Genomic DNA, 21473 nt, shown 5'->3' on the forward strand with positions numbered 1-21473 from the left:
TAGCCAAACTTGTTTTGAAGACCATCCTTTAGTTTATTTTGATGTGAATGACACTCCATGTTTAATCATCTATTATTTGTGGCCCTTGTCTTTCTGGCAGTCATTTCCAAATTAACAAAAGGAATTGCATTTTAAAAAATTTCATGGGTAGCAGCAATATTCTGAGTACATACTTGGATACAGCAAAAGGTACTAGTAGGAAATAGAGAACTAATTAAGACGTGATTTGCTCCCTCAGTGCACCCTCCACCCTCAAGTTGCAGTGAATTTGTGTGCTTTTTGTGCTTCTTGGCTGTAGTGTGTTAACCTTTATGAGGTTATTTATTTTTATTTCACAGCAAAAAAGAAAAAGAAAAAAAGGTTTCGATGTTAGATGGAAATTACTGATTTAACTCAATAACCCCTTAAGATACTATTGACTTTTTATTTTTTATAGGTTGAAGTTACATTATGCGTCTTATGAACCAACTATAAGGGTGTTACATGAGAAACACCACACTTTACTGAAGGAGAAAATGCTGACCTCCTTGGAAAGAGACAAAGTAGTTGGGCAGGTAAAGATACAGTCAAAGCTAACTTAAAATGATCTTTTAATCATTTTTTTAAAATAATACAAGTAGAAATACTGGTTTTGTTTCTGAGATTAATTTTAAAACATTTTCAACCAACTTTCATGTAAGAGAGATCCATTTGGAAACATTCAGAAAAAGTATTTATCCATTTAACTACATATAAAGATTATTATAAAATTAGGCCAGCCTGGTGGCTCATGCCTGTAATCCCAGCACTTTGGGAGACCAAGGTAGGTGGATCACTTGAGGCCAGGAGTTTAAGACCAGCCTGGCCAATATGGTGAAACCCTGTCTCTACTAAAAATACCAAAGAAGAAAAAAATAACCGGGTGTGGTGGCACAGGCCTGTAATCCCAGCTACTTGGGAGACTGAGGCATGAGAATTGTTTGAACCTGGGAGGCAGAGGTTGCAGTGAACAGAGATGGCTCCATACCACTGCACTCCAGCCTAGGCAACAGAGTGAGACAGTGTCTCAAAAAAAATTAAATGTCATTTAATTGAGACATAAATTTATAGCAGATTATTAAATTGTAGATTGAAGAAAAAACTTAGCTATTGTGGTCAAACTTGGGTTTAAATGCCAGCTTTGACAGCTATAAACGTTAACCTTAGGAGAGTTATTTAAACAAATTGGAGCTCAGATTTCTCATATATAAAATGTAGCTGCAAAGACCAAAGACATTACCTTTTAAGATTGCTGTGAAACTTACATGAGATATTTTAATAAATAAAAACTCCCTCCTAGGTACTGACTCAAGTCTTTTGTAATTTTTGCTGATGGGTGACATCCTTTTAGGGTTTTTGTATAGGCCTAGACCTAGGGTAGTGGGTGAGATACCTTTGGCATAAAAATTTAAGAAAAAGAAACAAAATGTTTATATGCCACTTTAAAACCATTTAACAATTTTTTTGGAATATGTAAAACTGCAACTATGCTTAACATTCTATTATTGTTTTCTGGAGATTTTCATTTTTGGCCAAACATTCAGAAGCTACAAAAGCTTACATGATGATAATACTCTTTTGAATAATTTTATTGTTAAGACATGCTTTAATCAAGTTTATTTTGTCTTTTGAGTGAAATTCTTAGCAACGAAAATGCAAAACATCATTGTCTTGATGCCCCTTGTGCTTGAATTTAATTTTGTGGTTTGAATGTTTGAATTTTAAGTAATATTGAATACAATGATCATATGATTTGGCTGTGTCCCCATCCAAAGCTCACCTTGAATTGTAATAATCCCCACGTGTCAAGGGCGGGACCAGGTGGAGGTAACTGAATCATGGAGGTGGTTTCTCCCATGCTGTTCTCATGATAATGAGTGAGTCTCACGAGATCTGATGGTTGTATAAGCGTCTGGCATTTCTTTTGCTTGCACTCATTCTCTTTCCTGCTGCCTTGTGAAGAGGTGTCTTCTACCATGATTGTAAATTTCCTGAGGACTCCCCAGCCATGTGGAACTTGAGCCAATTAAACATCTATTCTTTATAAAATATCCAGTCTCGAGTATTTCCTCATAGTGATGTGAGAATGAACTAATACAAATGAGTTTAACAATGTTTTAAATTTTATGGCATTATAATCAAACCTTCAGAATTTCATACCCTTGCTTCTTTTCATCTAATCTGTCTTCCCCAGTCTCCTAACAAAAGGCTTTATTCTATATCCTGAGGTATTAGGAGCTAGATTCAGATCTCTTACTATTTCCTCTTCCAGATGGGCCATGCTTGAATTTTTGCTACCCATCTTACTCTCTTTAGTCCTCCTGGTCTCATGCTTATCTCCTATATACCATGTACAATATTTGTGTTTCAAGTTGCTCCTTGATGGTTTAGTGGAAAGAGCTAAGGACTGGGAATGGCTGGTATGAATTCCAGTTGTGTTATAAAACAGCCAAGTGAGGATTCGGGTTATTTAAATATGTCTTTTTACTCACTTATTAAATAGGGATAAATTATTTGCCTTATGATTGATATGTGTATAAGATTAAAACATGTTTAAAAAGTTAAAATCATTTGATCTATGAGTTAAAGTTGAATTTTTCACACTACTGTTCAGATTTGCAAAGAAATATATCTTTATTATCTGCAACTGGTTTTGTCTTTGAACTCCTACTCCTGCTGAAGACAAAATAAAAGATAACCTGCGTATTAAAGACTATTCCAGTCTTTATGAGTTAAACCAGTGTCTTTGGGTTTAACACAGGGTGTTTGAATATTATATTAACTGAATGTTTAGCTAAAACATAGTTATTAGTGCTCATTTTCTTCCTTCAAATGGCATGCCCTTTTTATTCTTCCCTAGATGGTTCCTAGTAAAAAAGTTACTTATCTATCCATATAGTTTAAAGTCTACAGGCTATATTCACTCTCCAGAGTACTGTGACTTGTTTGATTAGGTTGGTGGTGTCCAGGTACATGATAGCTGGATAGGTCTGGATAGCTCCTGGATAGTTCCAGGGTAGTTCTTTTGTATGTGAACCCAACACACCTTGCTAAATCCATGGCCTCTGCCACAATATCTGTGAACTCCTTTATATCTGTGACCTCATTATCCTAACCCTAGTTTTTTTTCTGCTCTAGTACATCAAATATTAACATTTCCGTGTGTCCCACTGAGGTGGTTGAGGCTTCTGATTTCTCTATATTGCAAATACAAGCCATGAGCAATTTGGAAACCAGTTAGGGTCCATCTACACAGATATACCTTTCTCAGTCCATTTTCAACATCACCTGGAGAGTAGTATGTTTTTCTAGCACAATGTAAAATATGAAGGAGTCTTTAAGGGGTTGTCAATTTTCCTAGGCTATTGCCTGAAAAGCTAAGAGCAAGTGTACTTAAATTCTTGGAGTATCTCTAGACTATCTGGCTTTATTTGCCCTTCATTTCCAGCTGGCCCCACTTACATTTTTCACTTGGTAGATAAACCACGACTCATGTCTGACCTATTGTTACCTCATCCCTCAGGCATCTCGTCCGTCACTCAGGCACAGAACTCTTTTCACTTCTTTGTTCTATTGGATGAAATATCTCCCTATCTTCTTTTATGTTACAGGATGTTCTATGTCCTCGTTTGTTCCAGCAATCCTGATTTACACCCATTTGCACAGGGTAATTTTTAATAAATTTAACTTTCACCCTAAAAATATCCCAATTTGGAAAATCTTTATTAATGGGAAATTTTTTTTTAACTTTAAGTTCTAGGGTACATGTACACAATGTACAGTTTTGTTACATAGGTATACATGTGCCACATTGGTTTGCTACACCCATCAACTCGTCATTTACATTAGGTATTTCTTTTAATGCTATCCCTCTCCCAGCCCCACATCCCATGACAGGCCCCGGTGTGTGATGCTCCCTGCCCTGTGTCCATGTGTTCTCATTTTTCAATTCCCATCTATGAGTGAGAACATGCGATGTTTGGTTTTCTGTCCCTGTGATAGTTTGCTGAGCATGATGGTTTCCACCTTCATCCATGTTCATGTCAAAGGACATGAACTCATCCTTTTTTATGGCAGCATAGTATTCCATGATGTATATGTGCCACACTTTCTTAATCCAGTCTATCATTGATGGACGTTTGGGTTGGTTCCAAGTCTTCGCTGTTGTAAATAGTGCTGCAATAAACATACGTGTGCATGTGTCTTCATCGTAGCATCATTTATAATCCTTTGGGTATATACCCCGTAATGGAATCACTGGGTCAAATGATATTTCTGGTTCTAGATCCTTGAGGAATCACCACACTGTCTTCCACAATGGTTGAATTAATTTACACTTCCAACAGTGTAAACGTGTTCCTATTTCTCCACATCCTCTCCAGCATCTGTTGTTTCCTGACTTTTTAATGATCGCCATTCTAATTGACATGAGATGGTATCTCATTGTAGTTTTGATTTCCATTTCTCTGATCACCAGTGATGATGAGCATTTTTTCATGTTTCTGTTGGCTGCTTTATGCCTTCTTTTGAGAAGTGTCTGTTCATATATTTTACCCACCTTTTGATGAGGTAGTTTGTTTTTTTCTTGTAAATTTGTTGAAGTTATTTGTAGATTCTGGATATTAGCCCTTTGTCAGATGGGTAGATTGCAAAAATTTTCTCCCATTCTGTAGGTTGCCTGTTCACTCTGATGGTAGTTTCTTTTGCTGTGCAGAAGCTCTTTAGTTTAATTAAATCCCATTTGTCTATTTTGGCTTTTGTTGCCATTGCTTTTGGTGTTTCAGTCACGAAGTCTTTGCCCGTGCCTATGTCCTAAATGGTATTGCCTAGGTTTTCTTCTTGGGTTTTATGGTTTTAGGCCTTATATTTATGTCTTTAATCCATCTTGAATTAATTTTTGTGTAAGGTGTAAGGAAGGGATCCAGTTTCAGCTTTCTACATATGGCTAGCCAGTTTTCCCAGTACCATTTATCAAATAGGGAATCCTTTCCCCATTTCTTGCTTTTGTCAGGTTTGTTAAAGATCAGATTATTGTAGATGTGTGGTGTTATTTCTGAGGCCTCTGTTCTGTTCCATTGGTCTATATATCTGTTTTGTTACCGGTACCTTGCTGTTTTGGTTACTGTAGCCTTGTAGTATAGTTTGAAGTCAGGGAGCCTGATGCCTCCAGCTTTGTTCTTTTTGCTTAGGATTGTCTTGGCTATGCAGGCTCTTTTTTGGTTCCATACGAACTTTAAAGTAGTTTTTTCTAATTTTGTGAAGAAACTCGTTGGTAGCTTAATGGGAATGGCATTGAATCTATAAATTACCTTGGACAGTATGGCCATTTTCAAGATGTTGATTCTTCCTATACATGAGCATGGAATGTTCTTCCATTTGTTTGTGTCTTTTATTTCATCTTTTATTTCACTGAGCAGTGGTTTGTAGTTCTCCTTGAAGAGGTCCTTCACATCTTTTGTAAGCTGGATTCCTAGGTGTTTTATTCTCTTTGTACCAATTGTGAATGGGAGTTCACTCATGATTTGGCCCTCTGTCTGTTATTGGTGTACAGGAATGCTTGTGATTTTTGCACATTGATTTTGTATCTTGAGACTTTGCTGAAGTTGCTTATCAGCTTAAGGAGATTTTGGGCTGAGATGATGGGGTTTTCTAAATATACAATCATGTCATCTGCAAACAGGGACAATTTGACTTCCTCTTTTTCTAATCAAATACCCTTTATTTCTTTCTTTTGCCTGATTGCTCTGGCCAAAACTTCCAACACTATGTTGAATAGGAGTGGTGAGAGAGGGCATCGTTTTCTTGCGCTGGTTTTCAAAGGTAATGCTTACAGTTTTTTGCCCATTCAGTATGATATTGGCTGTGGATTTGTCATAAATAGGTCTTATTATTTTGAGATATGTTCCATCAATACCTAGTTTATTGAGAGATTTTAGCAAGAAGGGCTGTTGAATTTTGCCAAAGGCCTTTTTGGCATCTGTTGAGATAATCATATGGTTTTTGTTGTTGGTTCTGTTTATATGATGGATTACGTTTATTGATTTGCATATGCCTTGCATCCCAGGGATGAAGCTGACGTCTTCGTGGTGGATAAGCTTTTTGATGTGCTGCTGGATTTGGTTTGCCAGTATTTTATTGAGGATTTTCACATCGATGTTCATCAGGGATATTGGTATAAAATTCTCTTTTTTTGTTGTGTCTCTGCCAGGCTTTGGTATCAGGATGATCCTGGCCTCATGCAATGAATTAGGGAGGATTCCCTCTTTTTCTATTGATTGGAATAGTTTCAGAATGAATGGTAGCATCTCCTCTTTTACCTCTGGTAGAATTCGGCTGTGAATCCGTCTGGTCCTGGACTTTTTTTGGTTGTTAGGCTATTAATTATTGCCTAAATTTCAGGCCTGTGATTGGTCTATTCAGAGATTCAACCTCTTCCTGGTTTAGTCTTGGGAGAGAGTATTTGCCCAGGAATTTATCTATTTATTCTGAATTTTCTAGTTTATTTGTGTAGATGTGTTTATAGTATTCTCTAATGATAGTTGGTATTTCTGTGGGATCAGTGGTGATATCCCCTTTATCATTTTTTTATTGCATCTATGTGATTCTTCTCTCTTTTTTTCTTTATTAGTCTTGCTAGCAGTCTATCAATTTTGCTGATCTTTCAAAAAACCAGCTCCTGGATTATTTGATTTTTTGAAGGTTTTTTTTGTGTGTGTGTCTCTATCTCCTTCAGTTCTGCTATGATCTTAGTTATTTCTTGCCTTCTGCTACCTTTTGAATTTGTTTGCTCTTTCTTCTCTAGTTCTTTAAATTGTGATGTTAGGGTGTCAATTTTCGATCTTTCCTGCTTTCTCTTGTGGGCATTTAGTGCTATAAATTTCCCTCTACACACAGCTTTAAATGTGTCCCCGAGATTCTGGTATGTTGTGTCTTTGTTCTCATTGATTTCAAAGAACGTCTTCATTTCTGCCTTAATTTCGTTATGTACCCAGTAGTCATTCAGGAGCAGGTTATTCAGTTTCCATGTAGTTGTGTGGTTTTGAGTGAATTTCTTAATCCTGAGTTCTATTTTGTTTGCACTGTGGTCTGTGGTCTGAGAGAGAGTTTGTTGTGATTTCTGTTCTTTTACATTTCCTGAGGAGTGCTTTACTTCCAATTATATGCTCAATTTTAGAATAAGTTCGATGTGGTGCTGGGCAGAATGTATATTCTGTTGATTTGGGGTAGAGAGTTCTGTAGATGTCTATTAAGTCTGCTTCGTGAAGAGCTAAGTTCAAGTCCTGGATATCCCTGTTAACCTTCTGTCTCATTGATCTGTCTAATATTGACAGTAGGATGTTAAATCTCCCATTATTATTGTGTGGGAGTCTAAGTCTCTTTATAGGTCTCTAAGGACTTCCTTTATGAATCTGGGTGCTCTTGTATTGGGTGCATATTTAGGATAGTTGACTCTTCTTGTTGAATTGATCCCTTTATCATTATGCAATGGCCTTCTTTGTCTCTTTTGATCTTTGTTGGTTTTAAAGTTGTTTTATCAGAGACTAGGATTGCAACCTCTGCTTTTTTTGCTTTCCCTTTGCTTGGTAACTCTTCCTCCATCCCTTTATTTTGAGCCTATGTGTGTCTCTGCACATGAGATGGGTCTCCTGAATACGGCACACTGATGGGTCTTGACTCTTTATCCAATTTGCCAGTCTTTGTCTTTTAATTAGGGCATTTAGCCCATTTGCATTTAAGGTTAATATTGTTATGTGTGAATTTGATCCTGTCATTATGATGTTCGGTGGTTATTTTGCCCGTTAATTTATGCGGTTTCTTCATAGCATCGATGGTCTTTACAATTTGACATGTTTTTGCAGTGACTGGTACCGGTTGTTCCTTTCCATGTTTAGTGCTTCCTTCAGGAGCTCTTGTAAGGCAGGCCTGGTGGTAACAAAACCTCTCAGCATATGCTTGTCTGTAAAGGATTTTATTTCTCCTTCACTTATGAAGCTTAGTTTGGCTGGATATGAAATTCTGGGTTGAAAAGTCTTTCCTTTAAGAATGTTGAATATTGGCCCCCACTCTCTTCTGGCTTGTAGAATTTCTGCAGAGAGATCTGCTGTTAGTCTGAGGAGCTTCCCTTTGTATGTAACCTGACCTTTCTCTCTGGCTGCCCTTAACATTTTTCCTTCATTTCAACCTTGGAGAATCTGACGATTATGTGTCTTGGAGTTGCTCTTCTTGAGGAGTACCTTTGTGTTGTTCTCTGTTTTTCCTGAATTTGAATGCTCTCCTGCCTTTCTAGGTTGGAGAAGTTCTCCTGGATAATATCCTGAAGAGTGTTTTCTAACTTGTTTCCATTCTACCTGTCACTTTCAGGTACACCAATCAAATGTAGATTTGATCTTTTCACATAGTCCCATATTTCTTGGCAGCTTTGTTCATTTCTTTTTACTCTTTTTTCTGTAATGTTGTATTCTCACTTTATTTCATTAAATTGATCTTCAATCACTGATATCCTTTCTTCCACTTGATTGAGTTGGCTACTGAAGCTTGTGCATGCATCACAAAGTTTTTGTGCTGTGGTTTTCAGCTTCATCAGGTCCTTTAAGGTGTTCTCTATATTGTTTATTCTAGTTAGCCATTCGTCTAACCTTTTCTCAAGGTTTTTAGCTTCCTTGCGATGGGTTAGACCATGCTCCTTTAGCTCGGAGAAGTTTGTTATTACTGACCTTCTGATACCTACTTCTGTCAACTCATCAAAGTCTTTCTCCATCCAGTTTTGTTTCATTGCTGGTGAGGAGCTGTGATCCTTTGGAGGAGAAGAGGCACTTGGGTTTTTAGAATTTTCAGCTTTTCTGCTCTGGTTTCTCCCCATCTTTGTGGTTTTATCTACCTTTGGTCTTTGATGTTAGTGACCTACAGTTGGGGTTTTTTTGTGGGTGCCCTTTTTTTTGAAGTTGATTCTATTTCTGTTTGTTAGTTTTCCTTTTAACAGTCAGGACCCTTTGCTGCAGGTCTGTTGGGGTTTGCTGGAGGTCCACTCCAGACCCTGTTTGTCTCAGTATCATCAGCAGAGGCTGCAGAATGGCAAATATTGCAGAATAGCAAATATTGATGCCTGCTCCTTCTTCGAGGAGCTTTGTCCCAGAGGGGCACTTGCCTATATGAGGTGTCAGTTGACCCCTACTGGGAGGTGTCTCCCAGTCAGACTACATGGGGATCAGGGACCCACTTGAGGAGGCAGTCTGTTCATTCTCAGAGCTCGAACACCATGCTGGGAGAACCACTGCTCTCTTCAGAGCTGTCAGACATGGGGGTTTAAGTCTGCAGAAGTTTCTGCTGCCTTTTGTTCAGCTACGCCCTGTCCCCAGAGGTGGAGTCTATAGAGGCAGTAGGTCTTGCTGAGCTGTGGTGGACTCTGACCAGTTTGAGCTTCCCAGCTGCTTTGCTTACCTACTGAAGCCTCAGCAATGGTGGACTCCCCTCCTCCCGCTAGACTGCAGCCTCGCAGGTTAATCTCAGACTACTACGCTAGCAGCGAGCAAAGCTCTGTGGGCGTTGGACCCACAGAGCCAGGCACGGGAGAAAATCTGCTGGTTTGCCTGTTGCTAAGACCATGGGAAAAGTGCAGTATTTGGGCGGAAGTGTCTCGTTTTTCCAGGTATAGTCTGTAACGGCTTCCCTTGGCTAGGAAAGGGAAATCCCCCAACCCCTTGCACTTCCTGGGTGAGGCAACACCCTGCCCTGCTTCAGCATGCCCTCCGTGGGGTGCACCCACTGTCCAACCACTCCCAAGTGAGACGAACCAGCACCTCAGTTGGAAATGCAGAAATCTGTCTTCTTTGTTGATCACACTGGGAGCTGCAGACTGGAGCTGTTCCTATTCAGCCATCTTGGAAGCAACCTTAGTTGGAAAATTCTAAAGAGCAAATTTCTTGATATCTAATATGGGACAGTTAGTTCTACTCTTAACATAACGTTGAAAAAAAGAAATAAAACGGAGCAGTTAGGATTTATAAATAGCTTTTCTCCCCAAATCTGCTGTTCAAGGTGGCAGGTTCACTACAATTTGAGAAAGTCAAATTTAAATAGGAGATACTGTTGCCGCCACTGGGCTGTCAGTGCAGGTTTTACCATGGACAATGCTAATACTGAATGCTTGATACTCTTTCTGAATTTTGTTATGCTTGTCAATGGAAACTGGATGTGGCAGCCACCATTCTCAGGATAAATCCCAAACTCTACATTGTTCCTTATATCACTAGATTTTGTTCAGAATCCAAAATGGGTACACAGGATTCATGGAGCCAATGCAAGTCCTAGTTATAGGAAAGGCTGTGTAAATATTTGATATCTATTGCAAAAGGTGGAAGACTCATAATTCTCTAAACTCAAATTGCTAAGTGGCCAAAGTGACTGTCAAATATCCCTTATACAAGTCTAAACCAAGGCTTAATTAACCTACTCTCCAAATTAGGGCACAGAATATAGTCCTAGTCCTGTCAGCTCTCCAGGTGTGTCCTTGTGGAACAAGCCAAGGTTACCAGTTAATGAATGGAAACTGTTTGTGTACCCTTCATATAAAGAATGATTTATGGCCAACCAATCCTTTCCTTCTGTTGTAGCATACTAATCAGCTATACCCTGGGTGTACAGGCACAGATTAGCCTTTTAAATTGAACATATTAGTAGTGTGTCATGAAGCTATAGAATGAATTTATTCAAAATATGTGTACAGAGAAAATATCTTAAAATATGTGAAATGTTTCTCTATAATCTTTAGAAGATATATTACTTTTGTGCTTATCTTTTGAATATTTCTTTATTTCAACGTTTGATGCAGTTATGCATTGAGAATTCATTTCCAACCAAACTTTAGGATGTGAGTTAAGAGCTGTAAGAAGCATCTTATGTTTCTACCTGGATTCCTGATTGTTACTTCCTTAAAAACCTTATCTTAATGAGCATTTACTGTGTTTCTCCTTAAACCTATACCTTGCATAAAGAAGGATTGTATAATAATTTAAAATTTTTGAATATTAGCTAGTTTGTGTATGAAAGAGTGAAAATACACTGTGGGATGACGAAAATCCAATAGGAAATACATGTTTTCAAATTTCTTTAGTAGATAATAGACAGTGAATCAACATTTATTTAAAATGTAATGAAAAACCTGTAACTTTGTTTTTAGTTTTATGAAATTATTGAAAATAGTGTTCAAAATTTTGAATTAGAACTCCATGACCCCCAAAAATGGTGAAATAGAATTGATTTGTAAGTATATATGTATACTAAATTATCTTTTATCTTTTTTGGATCATGGGATTCTAAGTCTGAATATGTGTGTGTGTGTGTGTGTGTGTGTATACACACTAAAAACTAAATCTAAATATATATATATTTTAGGTCTGTCTGCTTGGAGGGTCTAGAAGTTGTGACACTTCACCAGCAATGAGCATGTCCAGTGTTAAGATCTTGATTTCTGATATCACTCTTTAATAAAAGGAAAGGAAACCAGGGTACTTTGGAGAAGTGTCTGATTCTAGAGCTGGGCAGAGAAAATACTAGATGGGCATGGAGCACTTGAAACATTCTCTTGTGCTAGAAAGGAAGGAAATTCTCAAAAAGTAGAACAGAAAAGAAAAACAACAACAACATAATAATGGGATATGTCAAGTTATGACACAGGAACTGTAATGGGCACCTGCAGAGGTCAGTGGATCCCCAACCAAATTTGATTTGGGTATTCAGACTGATAACACCACACACACACACACACACACACACACACACACACACACACACAGAGGCTGTGAATAAATTCACTACTTGTGTAATTGAATTTGCTAAGGGGAGCTGCACATTACCTCCCAAACATTTCTGAAATGGCTTGAGAGAGCAAGGAAGGGAGACTGGCTTGGGGGTTTTTATTGCAGTTGGGGATTAGGGCCAGGGTAAGATTTCTTATATGTGAGGTGAGGCTTGACTTATTTGAATCTCCCATCAGTACCACACAAGGGAATACCCAGGCATTCTTATCCAGTTGCCCAGATGTTGGGCACAAGGGAAGAGTGAGGAGGTAAAGCTTAAAGGCTGTTGACACTCAAACATCAAACAATAGAGTCAGGTTTGTCATTATAGGAATCCAACCTGAAGGAGCTTCCAGTGATCAAACCTTCTGAAACAATTTGAGCAACAAAATAATGTAGTGTTGGATTATAACTCAAAATATAAAATAAATATCTTTGATTCCTTAATGGTATAAATAAATGATTAGTAAAAACATGTGAGAGAGTAAACAAATCTCTGCAGAAGAATCCCAAGTAATACATGTTGATAATCCTTCCCTCAAGTAGGTAGAGCTTAACAACTCAGCTGTTAAGTGTTGGCTGCACTTAGTAAGTAATGACTTGCAACCAGAAATGCAATGGAAATAGGGAAGAAAGTAACTTTACAGTGAGGAAACCTGGCAGACTTCTCATCGTGTGATCAAAGGATCAAGGTTAACATCATCAGTTTTAAGTAATGTTGGTAGCATGTATCTGTGATGTAATATGCTAATAATAATGGCACTCCCCTGTGGTCTTCCTCTTGCAAATACATTACTTTAGTCTAACTGTGGGAAATATATCAAGCAACCTCAAATCTAGGGCTGTTCTGTAAAATACTGTCAGACTAATGTTCCCCAAAATTGTCAAGGACATTAAAATCAGGGAAAATCTGTGTATTAGTCCATTTTGTATTGGTGTAAAGGAATACCTGAGACTGGGTAATTTATAAGGAAAAGAGGTTTATTTGGCACATGGTTCTGCAGGCTGTACAAGAAGTATAGCACCAGCATCTGCTTCTGGTGAGGGCTTCAGGAAGCTTTTACTCACAGTGAAAGGTGAATGGGGAGCAAGTATGTCACATGGCGAGAGAGGAGGGAGGTCCCAGACTCTTTGAAACAACCAGATTTCCCATGAACAGTGGGAAGGGTCATAGGCCAATCATGAGAGATCTGCCCCCATGACCCAAACACTTTCCCCTAGGCCCCACCTCCAACATTGGGGATCACATTTCAACAAGAGATTTGGAGAGGACAAATATCCAAGCTATATCAGACTGAGAAACTGTCTCAGTCCAGAGGAGGCTAAAGAGACCTAAAAACTAGTTGTAAGGTGGTATTCTGGATGTGATTTTGAAACATAAAAAGGATATTATGTAAAAATTAATAAAACTAAAACTATGGCCTGTAATTCATAATAATGTATCAATATTGGTTCATTATTTGTAAAAAATGTATCATTACAATGTATGATGTTAATGGGGGAAAAGGGGCATGGGACAAAACAGGAATTCTCAGTACTACATTAGCAACTCTTCTGTTAATCTTATGCTATTCTAAATAAAAAGTTTATTTTTGAAATTTATAATTCTTTTGGCTTCTAGGAATAGATAGTAATATTTTACTTTTTTTAACCTAGGCATTTCATGAGCACTCATCTATAGATTATAATTAATAAATTGTTATTTTCTATTAATAAAGAAATATTACTATCCAGTGATAGTAGAAAAAAGTATATATTTTTATGTAATTGAACAGATGGTATTTTGTATTGGTATAATCATATATAATGCAAGATGAAATAGCTTTTTGAGGTCAAATTTGAAATTTAAGTCTGTTTTTCAGGAATACAGGTAAATCATGACACCAAGCTAACAAATGTTCTTAATTATAAGACATGTTTAATAAAATAGAGAATATATGTGGTTGTAAAATGAGGTAAGAGTTTGGGGAATAAAAACAACTTCTTCATATTTTACTTTACAAGCGATAATTGCCTTATATTTTATAAATATAAAGGTGATAGTTATTGTGAAACAATTTGAACAGAGGAAAAACTGCTCTCAAAATAAAGAATTGAATAATTATTAAAGTGTACAATGAGTATTCTTAATTCAGGAAACTATGCTGTGAAATAAATGTTTCAGATGCTTACCTAAAATAAATAATTAATAATTAGCTGGTGGAATTATATTTCAACTTAAAAATATGTTTTTCTTTTGTTAAAATTTATGTTTTATTAAAAAAAGGTATAAATTTAAAAGAGATTAATATTTTTTATATTTTACAATGGATATTTAAATACTGTGTTTTATGTAACGTTTTTAAAAGTCATTTAGTGTATGACTTCATTTCTTTGAATTTTATTTTTTAGATTTCTGGACTTCAAGAAATATTGAAGAATGTGGAAATAGGACATAGTTACCATGCTCCTGAAATGAAAGGTAAATGTAAAATGTGATGAAGCTCTAATTTAATATAGTTTGGTGATTTCTCAACCTTATCAGTGATTAATATTCTAGAGATATTTAAAAGTGAATAAGTGGTGGCTATTTCACAAATTAAAATTTTAATAAAAAGATTAAGAAGAAATATAGATATACTGTATGGATTAATTATAGAGAAAAACAAGTCAACTATAATGGAAGGACTTCTGTTTCTGGTCATTATACCTGGTACCAGACTAGCCTTCTCTATATAAGTAACTCTAAAGCTAAGCTGTAAGATCGGACAACTCCTTTTAGGCAATAGAAAACAGACAGCTCAAGTAACAGAAGGCACTTGGCAGAAGGAAAATTTATAAAGTGAGCTCTGCCATCACCATGGCTTTGGGTCTGTGGAAGGTTCCAAACTGAGCTTCGTGGAGATGGATGCCAATAAGAGCATGGCAATCCTGATAATTGGAAATATCAGAGACCCTAGTTTCACAGCTTTTGAAGCCACTAGAATCTGTGGGGAAGGACATCAGAGAAGAGAGCTGCAATGAGGAGTAGCTCAGTTTGTGAGGGAGTTTACTATGAGTCCTTAACTGAGGCTGCAATACAAGAGAGATACAATTATATAGGACCAAGAGGAGGCCAGAGATTCTAGAAGTTAAGCAGTGATGGGAGACATTGCACATCTGGCCATGCCTGGGTGGAAAGACCTCTTTCACACTTTGTTAACAACACATTAACATTCAGCATCCCATATCCACCTTATAAACCAGGAACAAAACTTACACAGCATTCTTAGAGAGGACACAGAATTTGGAGTTTGAGTCTTGCCAAGTTATAGGGCCTTGAGAAACATTTAGGGCTTTCCATGGATCCACCCTTACGAAGCATAAAATCAAGCCAAGGATTTTAGGGTCATCAGCCAAAAATGGAACTGCCTTCTAGAGCAAAAAATGACATCCTTTTGAGGAAGACAGTCATCTAGAGTCTTTACACTCTTTTACCCATACTTCCTAGTACATAATTAAACATTTCTAGATATGAATAGGAACAGGAAAATGTGACCCATAATCAAGACATCAAGCAATACATGGAAACCTACCCTAAAGTAGCTAAATTGTTGCATTTAGCAGATAGAAAGTACTAAAGCAGATATTTTGATTATATTCAAGGACTTAAGGGAAAATATTAAGAAGTGAACAGATGGGGAATTTCAGCTGAGAAATCAAAACAAGCATACATACCAAACCAAATTGAAGTTCTATAACTGAAAAATAGAATAACTAAAATGAATTTTTTTTGATTTTTGAGACGGGGTCTTGCTCTGTCACCCAGGCTGGAGTGCAGTGGCGTGATCTCAGGTCACTGTAGCCCCTACCTCCCAGGTTCAAGTGCTTCTGGTGCCTCAGCCTCTCCAGTAGCTGGGACTACAGGCATGTGCCATCATGACTGGCTAATTTTTGTATTTTTAGTAGAGATGGGGTTTCATCATATTGACCAGGCTAGTCTTGAACTCCTGACCTCAAGTGATCCACCCGCCTCAGCCTCCCAACATGCTGGGATTTCAGGCATGAGCCACTGCACCCAATCGAAAATTTTGTTGAATGTATTTCACAACAAATTAGAGATGACAGAAGTGTCAGTAAATTTCAAGAGAGATCAATAAAGGCATCTAGTCTAAAGAAGAAAGATAACAGATTTAAGGAAAACTTGCCTATTTAAGATATATAAAATTAAAGTCTCAAGAGAAGAATGAAAATGGAGCATAAAAATATTTAATGGCCCCAAATTTCCCCAAATTCATGTAAAGTATAAACTTAAACACCTAAGAAGAGAGCTAATTATACACATAAAGAGAACCATTCCTGAACACACTGTGTTGAAATTGTTGAAAATTGAAGCGAGAAAATCTTGAAAGCAATAATATAAATACAGGCTGATTTCTCATAGGAAATACTGGAGGCTAGAAACAATAAAATGGTATTTTTAAAGTGTGGAAAAAATTTTAATTCAAAATTGTATATCCAATAAAAATATCCTTTAAAATTTAGATAAAATGTAGGCATTTTAAGATAAAGGAAAACTGAGAGATTTTGTTGCAAGCCTTTCTGTACAACAGGAAATACTAAAGAACTTTCTTTGGGTCAAAAAGAAAATTTGCCAGAAAGAAATTAAGATGTACCACAATTGAATACAGAGAATTAAAAATGTTAAATTCTGGTTAAAATAAGAAATATGTTTTCCTTTTCCAATATCCTCAGAAGAAAAGTGACTGATTAAAATAAAAATTATAGTGTCATAAGGTAATGTTTATAAGGTATATAAAATAAAAGGAAAATAAATCGAGGTGTGATGGAAATGTTTTATATCTTAATTTTGGTAGTAGTTGCATGCCTATTTATATTTGTCAAAACACACCTAACTGTACAATTAGAGTACATAATTTACATACAATAAAATGCATAAATTTAAGTATACCTGTGTTTATTTTTGGACAAAGAGGACTTTTTTTTTTTTGGCTCAGATGGCTAGAAGACACAGGCAGTGTTCTCAGACATGACTAGATCCAGAAGGATTATGTCCCTAGGACCTGGTCGCTGCCTCTCTCTTGTGAGCTGGCTTCATTTTTTAAAAAGGATAAACTTTATTTTTTAGAGCAGTTTTAGGTTTATAGCAAAATTGAGCGGCAGGTACAGTGATTTTCCATATACCACCTGCCCCCACACGTATACCACCTGCTCCCAGACATAGCGTCCCCTATTATCAGCATCCCCTACCAGATTGATACAGTTGTTAAAACTGATGAGTGTCCATGGCATTATTATCACCTGAAGTCCATAGTTTACATTAGGGTTCACTTTTGGTGTTGTACATTCTATGGAATTCAACACATTTATGACATGTATCCAACATTATAGTGTCATGCAGAGTAGTATCACTGCCCTAAAAACCTTTTGTGCTTTGCCTATTCATCTCTTCTCCCTTCCTACTTTTCTAATATTTTATGTTAAAGTAGTATCAGTTATGCACAGTGATTCCTAAGGGACTATGCACAAGGATGTTTATTGCAGTCATAATAGTAACACAACAATACAAGCAATCTCACTTTTTAACCACCAGTGAATGTTTATAGTTGATCATACAATAATAAAAAGTCTCTAAAAATCATGCATAAGAAACACTTATGTTACAATGTTAAGGAGTAAAAACATTTATATGGTACAAGTATATGCCTGTTGAATATATGCAAAGAAAAAATATTAGAGGGTACATATCAGGATTTTAACATAATTTTCTCTATGTTATGTGACTACTTCCTACCCTTTTTCTTTATTGTGTCTTTTACAAAGAATGTACATTTCTGTCAACATCAAAAATTGTTCTAATATTAAGATAACTTAAGAAGAATATAATCAGATATAAATATTAAAGGATGGTTTGAAATTATCATAATTTCATGAACTGTAACTCCAAAAATGACTGAATATTCTGAAAAAGAATATATGTAAAACAGTTTAAAGGTTGAGGGACTTCATGAATTGGGTTGATGTTTGCACCAATTAATCTCTAATGATTCATTCTACTCTAATGGTTTAAATTTTATATGTTTATGCTTGACATATCAATTAAAATAAACTGATGCTTGACAGATAACTCATTTATGAAATTATCTCCTGGTGTTTAGTCTAATTCATACAAGAACATATTGCATGTTTTTCTTGAGTGATATTTTCAAGGTACTTTGGAGATTAAACTTGTAATTGTTATTTTGATCTGTGATATTTTCAAATGGCTTTTAGTCAAAAGAAATTCTGACCCAACATGGGGAAATAGTTTCTTTTAGTTATATATCCCAACTATCTGATCAAAAGTAATTATTTAAATCCTGTACTAATTTTATGCTCTTTGTAAACATGAACTCTAGTTTTAGATATGGAACTTGAAGCACTTTTCCCTAAGCTTCTGATCTCAGCATTTGTCTGTGGGCCCTTAGACTCTGTCATGTCTCCAGTTGCTAAAACTTGGTATCCTACTTAGTCAGGGACTGTAATTTGAAAAGACGAGGTGGGCGTGGTGGCTCACGCCTGTAATCCCAGCTCTTTGGGAGGCTGAGGCAGGCAGATCATGAGGTCAGGAGATCAAGACCATCCCGGCCAACATGGTAAAACCCTGTCTTTACTGAAAATACAAAAATTAGCTAGGTGTGATGGTGCGTGCCTGTAATCCCAGCTACTTGGGGGGCTGAGGCAAGAGAATCCCTTGAACCAGGGAGTTGGAGGTTGCAGTGAGCCGAGATCATACCACTGCACTCCAGCCTGGCAACACAGCAAGACCCCATCTCAAAAAAAAAAAAAAAAAAGACTATCTATTGGTTAAGTGGTTGTTCCTCATAATTCCTGTGTTCTTCATATTTTCATATTACTTCCTCCCTCTTTACTTGCTCATTTAAGTTTAGTTTTAAAAATACTTCCCTCTCGCTCTCATTTATCCATTCATCCACCCATCCATCCATCTATCCATTTATTTTGGGCAGAAGTTGGCATGTCAATAGAGATTCTTCAAATTAAACATTATTTACTTTGAAGTTAGAAAACAACAAATTGTCATTTACTCTAAACTTTGGGATCAAGACACATTAATTATTATTTAATCTAAATTTAGGGAATAAGACACAAATTGGAATGATTTGGAGCAAAGTTAGCAAAGTATTTTAAACATACTTTTTTGACTACCAAAGTGATGTTTATTATAGAAAATGCAGACAATGATAACATATATTTTAAATAATCACCACATAATTGCTGCCATACAAAGATAATATTAATACTTTATTACCTAATCTCACCTGAAAAGAGTTTTCAATTTTACATTTATTCTGTCTGGTAGGTCAAAAGTAGAAAAATTTCTGGGAGAAACTATGAAATAATTATTATTGAGTAGATATTTAAACTGAAAATTACGGATGATGTTTTTATTTTTATTAAGGGTCATATGTATCGAATATTTACATGACACTATACAGAAAGCACTTTTTAGTACTACATATTATGAGATAAAACTTTTTTTGCAAATTAATTTCAAAAAGCTTATGAAATCTACTGGTTTTGATTGTCATCCTTGTATTAGTTATTTTGTTTGCTATAAGGTTGCAATTTCAGTGCAATAATGCCTATTTTTAAAGCAGATCATAATGATACATATAATTGCATTTTAGCATATCTTATAATGTATAGGAAATTATTAATTCAGGATGACCTTCTAGAAATTGGAAATGCTTGGTGAAGTGAAAAATTGTGAAAGCTGACTTCAGAGCTTTGAAGAGGAAATAAATGTCATATATAGTAAAGCAAAGTAGCTCTTAAGTTAGTACTTCAAAATTAACAGTAGAACAAGTACTGATTATTTCTTATAGTTTAATTAATTGCTGCTTTTTAAGTTCGTTTTGTTGCTGCTCAGAATTGCATTATGAGATGCCAAATTCATGTAATTATATAGTCTATATGGTCTAATTAATAGAGACTTTTTTCAAATATAGCATCTTCTCATTTACCTTTATTATCTTTTTCTGAATTCTAATTATATAGATCTAACCAATCTCCTCATTTTAGTTTACGTGTGTTGCAGTCTCTTAGACATTTTCTATTTCTCTGGGTTAAATTATAGAAAATGTCTTCAAAACCTTTTTCAGTTAAAAAGTTCTCTTTTCAGTTTTATTTGCTCTATAAGGAAGTTAGGGAGTGGCACAAGGTAAGTGCTCTTTAAATATTTAATTATGGTATTTATGTCTTTCTGGTATTTATCCAAGAGCCTGAACATGTTAACATTGATTGAATGTGTACACACATGAAAGAACAATTGAATGGGTAAAATTTAGCAATGGAAAGTACAATAAATAGAATTTCTATAAATGAAAGCGTGTTTGTTTATTTGCTGTTTGTTTTATCTCAAGAAAGTATGGATGCCTTAAAATGTTGACTTTACCTAAGTAAAATTTGGAAAACTACACAGTACCTGTTGGTTCCATAGCCTTTGTCATTAATAAGCATTAGATGACAGCCATGAGAAGCTATGATAGAGACAAAGACTTTGCTGGGATATTACTCAACATTGAGAAGTGCTGTATAGAATCTGAGAATTACATGCACTTAAGACTGAATGTGATACAGACTTTACTGTCTGCACCTTTCATTTGTTCTGTACATTTTTGTGTAATAAAAGTGATACTTATTTGCTGGAGAGTGGAAATCATATTTATTCTCACTACATTGAGAAATAAAAACAGTATGGCGATTCCTCAAGGATCTAGAACTAGATGTACCATATGACCCAGCCATCCCATTACTGGGGATATACCCAAAGGATTATAAATTATGCTGCTATAAAGACACATGCACACGTATGTTTATTGCAGCACTATTCACAATAGCAAAGACTTGGAATCAACCCAAATGTCCATCAGTGACAGACTGGATTAAGAAAATGTGGCACATATACACCATGGAATACTATGCAGCCATTAAAAAGGATGAGTTTGTGTCCTTTGTAGGGACTTGGATGCAGCTGGAATCCATCATTCTTAGCAAACTATCACAAGAACAGAAAACCAAACACCGCATGTTCTCACTCATAGGTGGGAACTGAACAATGAGATCACTCGGACTCAGGAAGGGGAACATCACACACGGGGGCCTATCATGGGGAGGGGGGAGGGGGGAGGGATTGCATTGGGAGTTATACCTGATGTAAATGACGAGTTGATGGGTGCAGCACAGCAACATGGCACAAGTATACATATGTAACAAACCTGCACGTTATGCACATGTACCCTACAACTTAAAGTATAATAATAATAAATAAATTAAAAAAAAAAAAAAGAAAAACATTTTTTTCTGCCAGTACTCTGTACATTCTGTAGTGTTTATTCCTAAGTTTTGCTTTTAAATGTGTAATACTTTCCTAAAATTTTATTAAGTGTGTATTTTTCGTTTTGTTTGTAGAGCAACAACATATACACATAAACCCTGCCCTTTTGGATTTTCCACCTTTGTTATTCTTACCATATTTGTTTGTTTGCTTGCTTTTTAATTTTATTTCTTTTATGAAGTGGCCTTTAGCACTGTCTTACATGCTACATGAAATCTGCTTATATTGCTGGAATTATCTGTTGGATTCTTGAGTTTTTCTCCCTACTGATTTTTCTTTCCTCT

General features: G+C 36.1%; 1 protein-coding gene across 6 annotated transcripts in view; it reads left to right on the top strand.

Annotated features, from left to right (window-relative positions):
• Positions 1 to 21473, top strand: part of SPAG16 (sperm associated antigen 16) — a 1157251-nt gene that overhangs the window by 63833 nt on the left and 1071945 nt on the right. For all 6 annotated transcript variants that reach the window (XM_065526049.2, XM_045368377.3, XM_045368378.3 and 3 more), the window contains 2 exons: positions 437 to 554; positions 14205 to 14274. In XM_065526049.2, the coding sequence (XP_065382121.1) occupies positions 437 to 554; positions 14205 to 14274 (188 nt within the window). The remainder of the gene's footprint in view (positions 1 to 436; positions 555 to 14204; positions 14275 to 21473) is intronic.

Source organism: Macaca fascicularis, chromosome 12 (assembly GCF_037993035.2).
Source record: "Macaca fascicularis isolate 582-1 chromosome 12, T2T-MFA8v1.1".
In the NCBI taxonomy this organism is placed as follows: domain Eukaryota; kingdom Metazoa; phylum Chordata; class Mammalia; order Primates; family Cercopithecidae; genus Macaca; species Macaca fascicularis.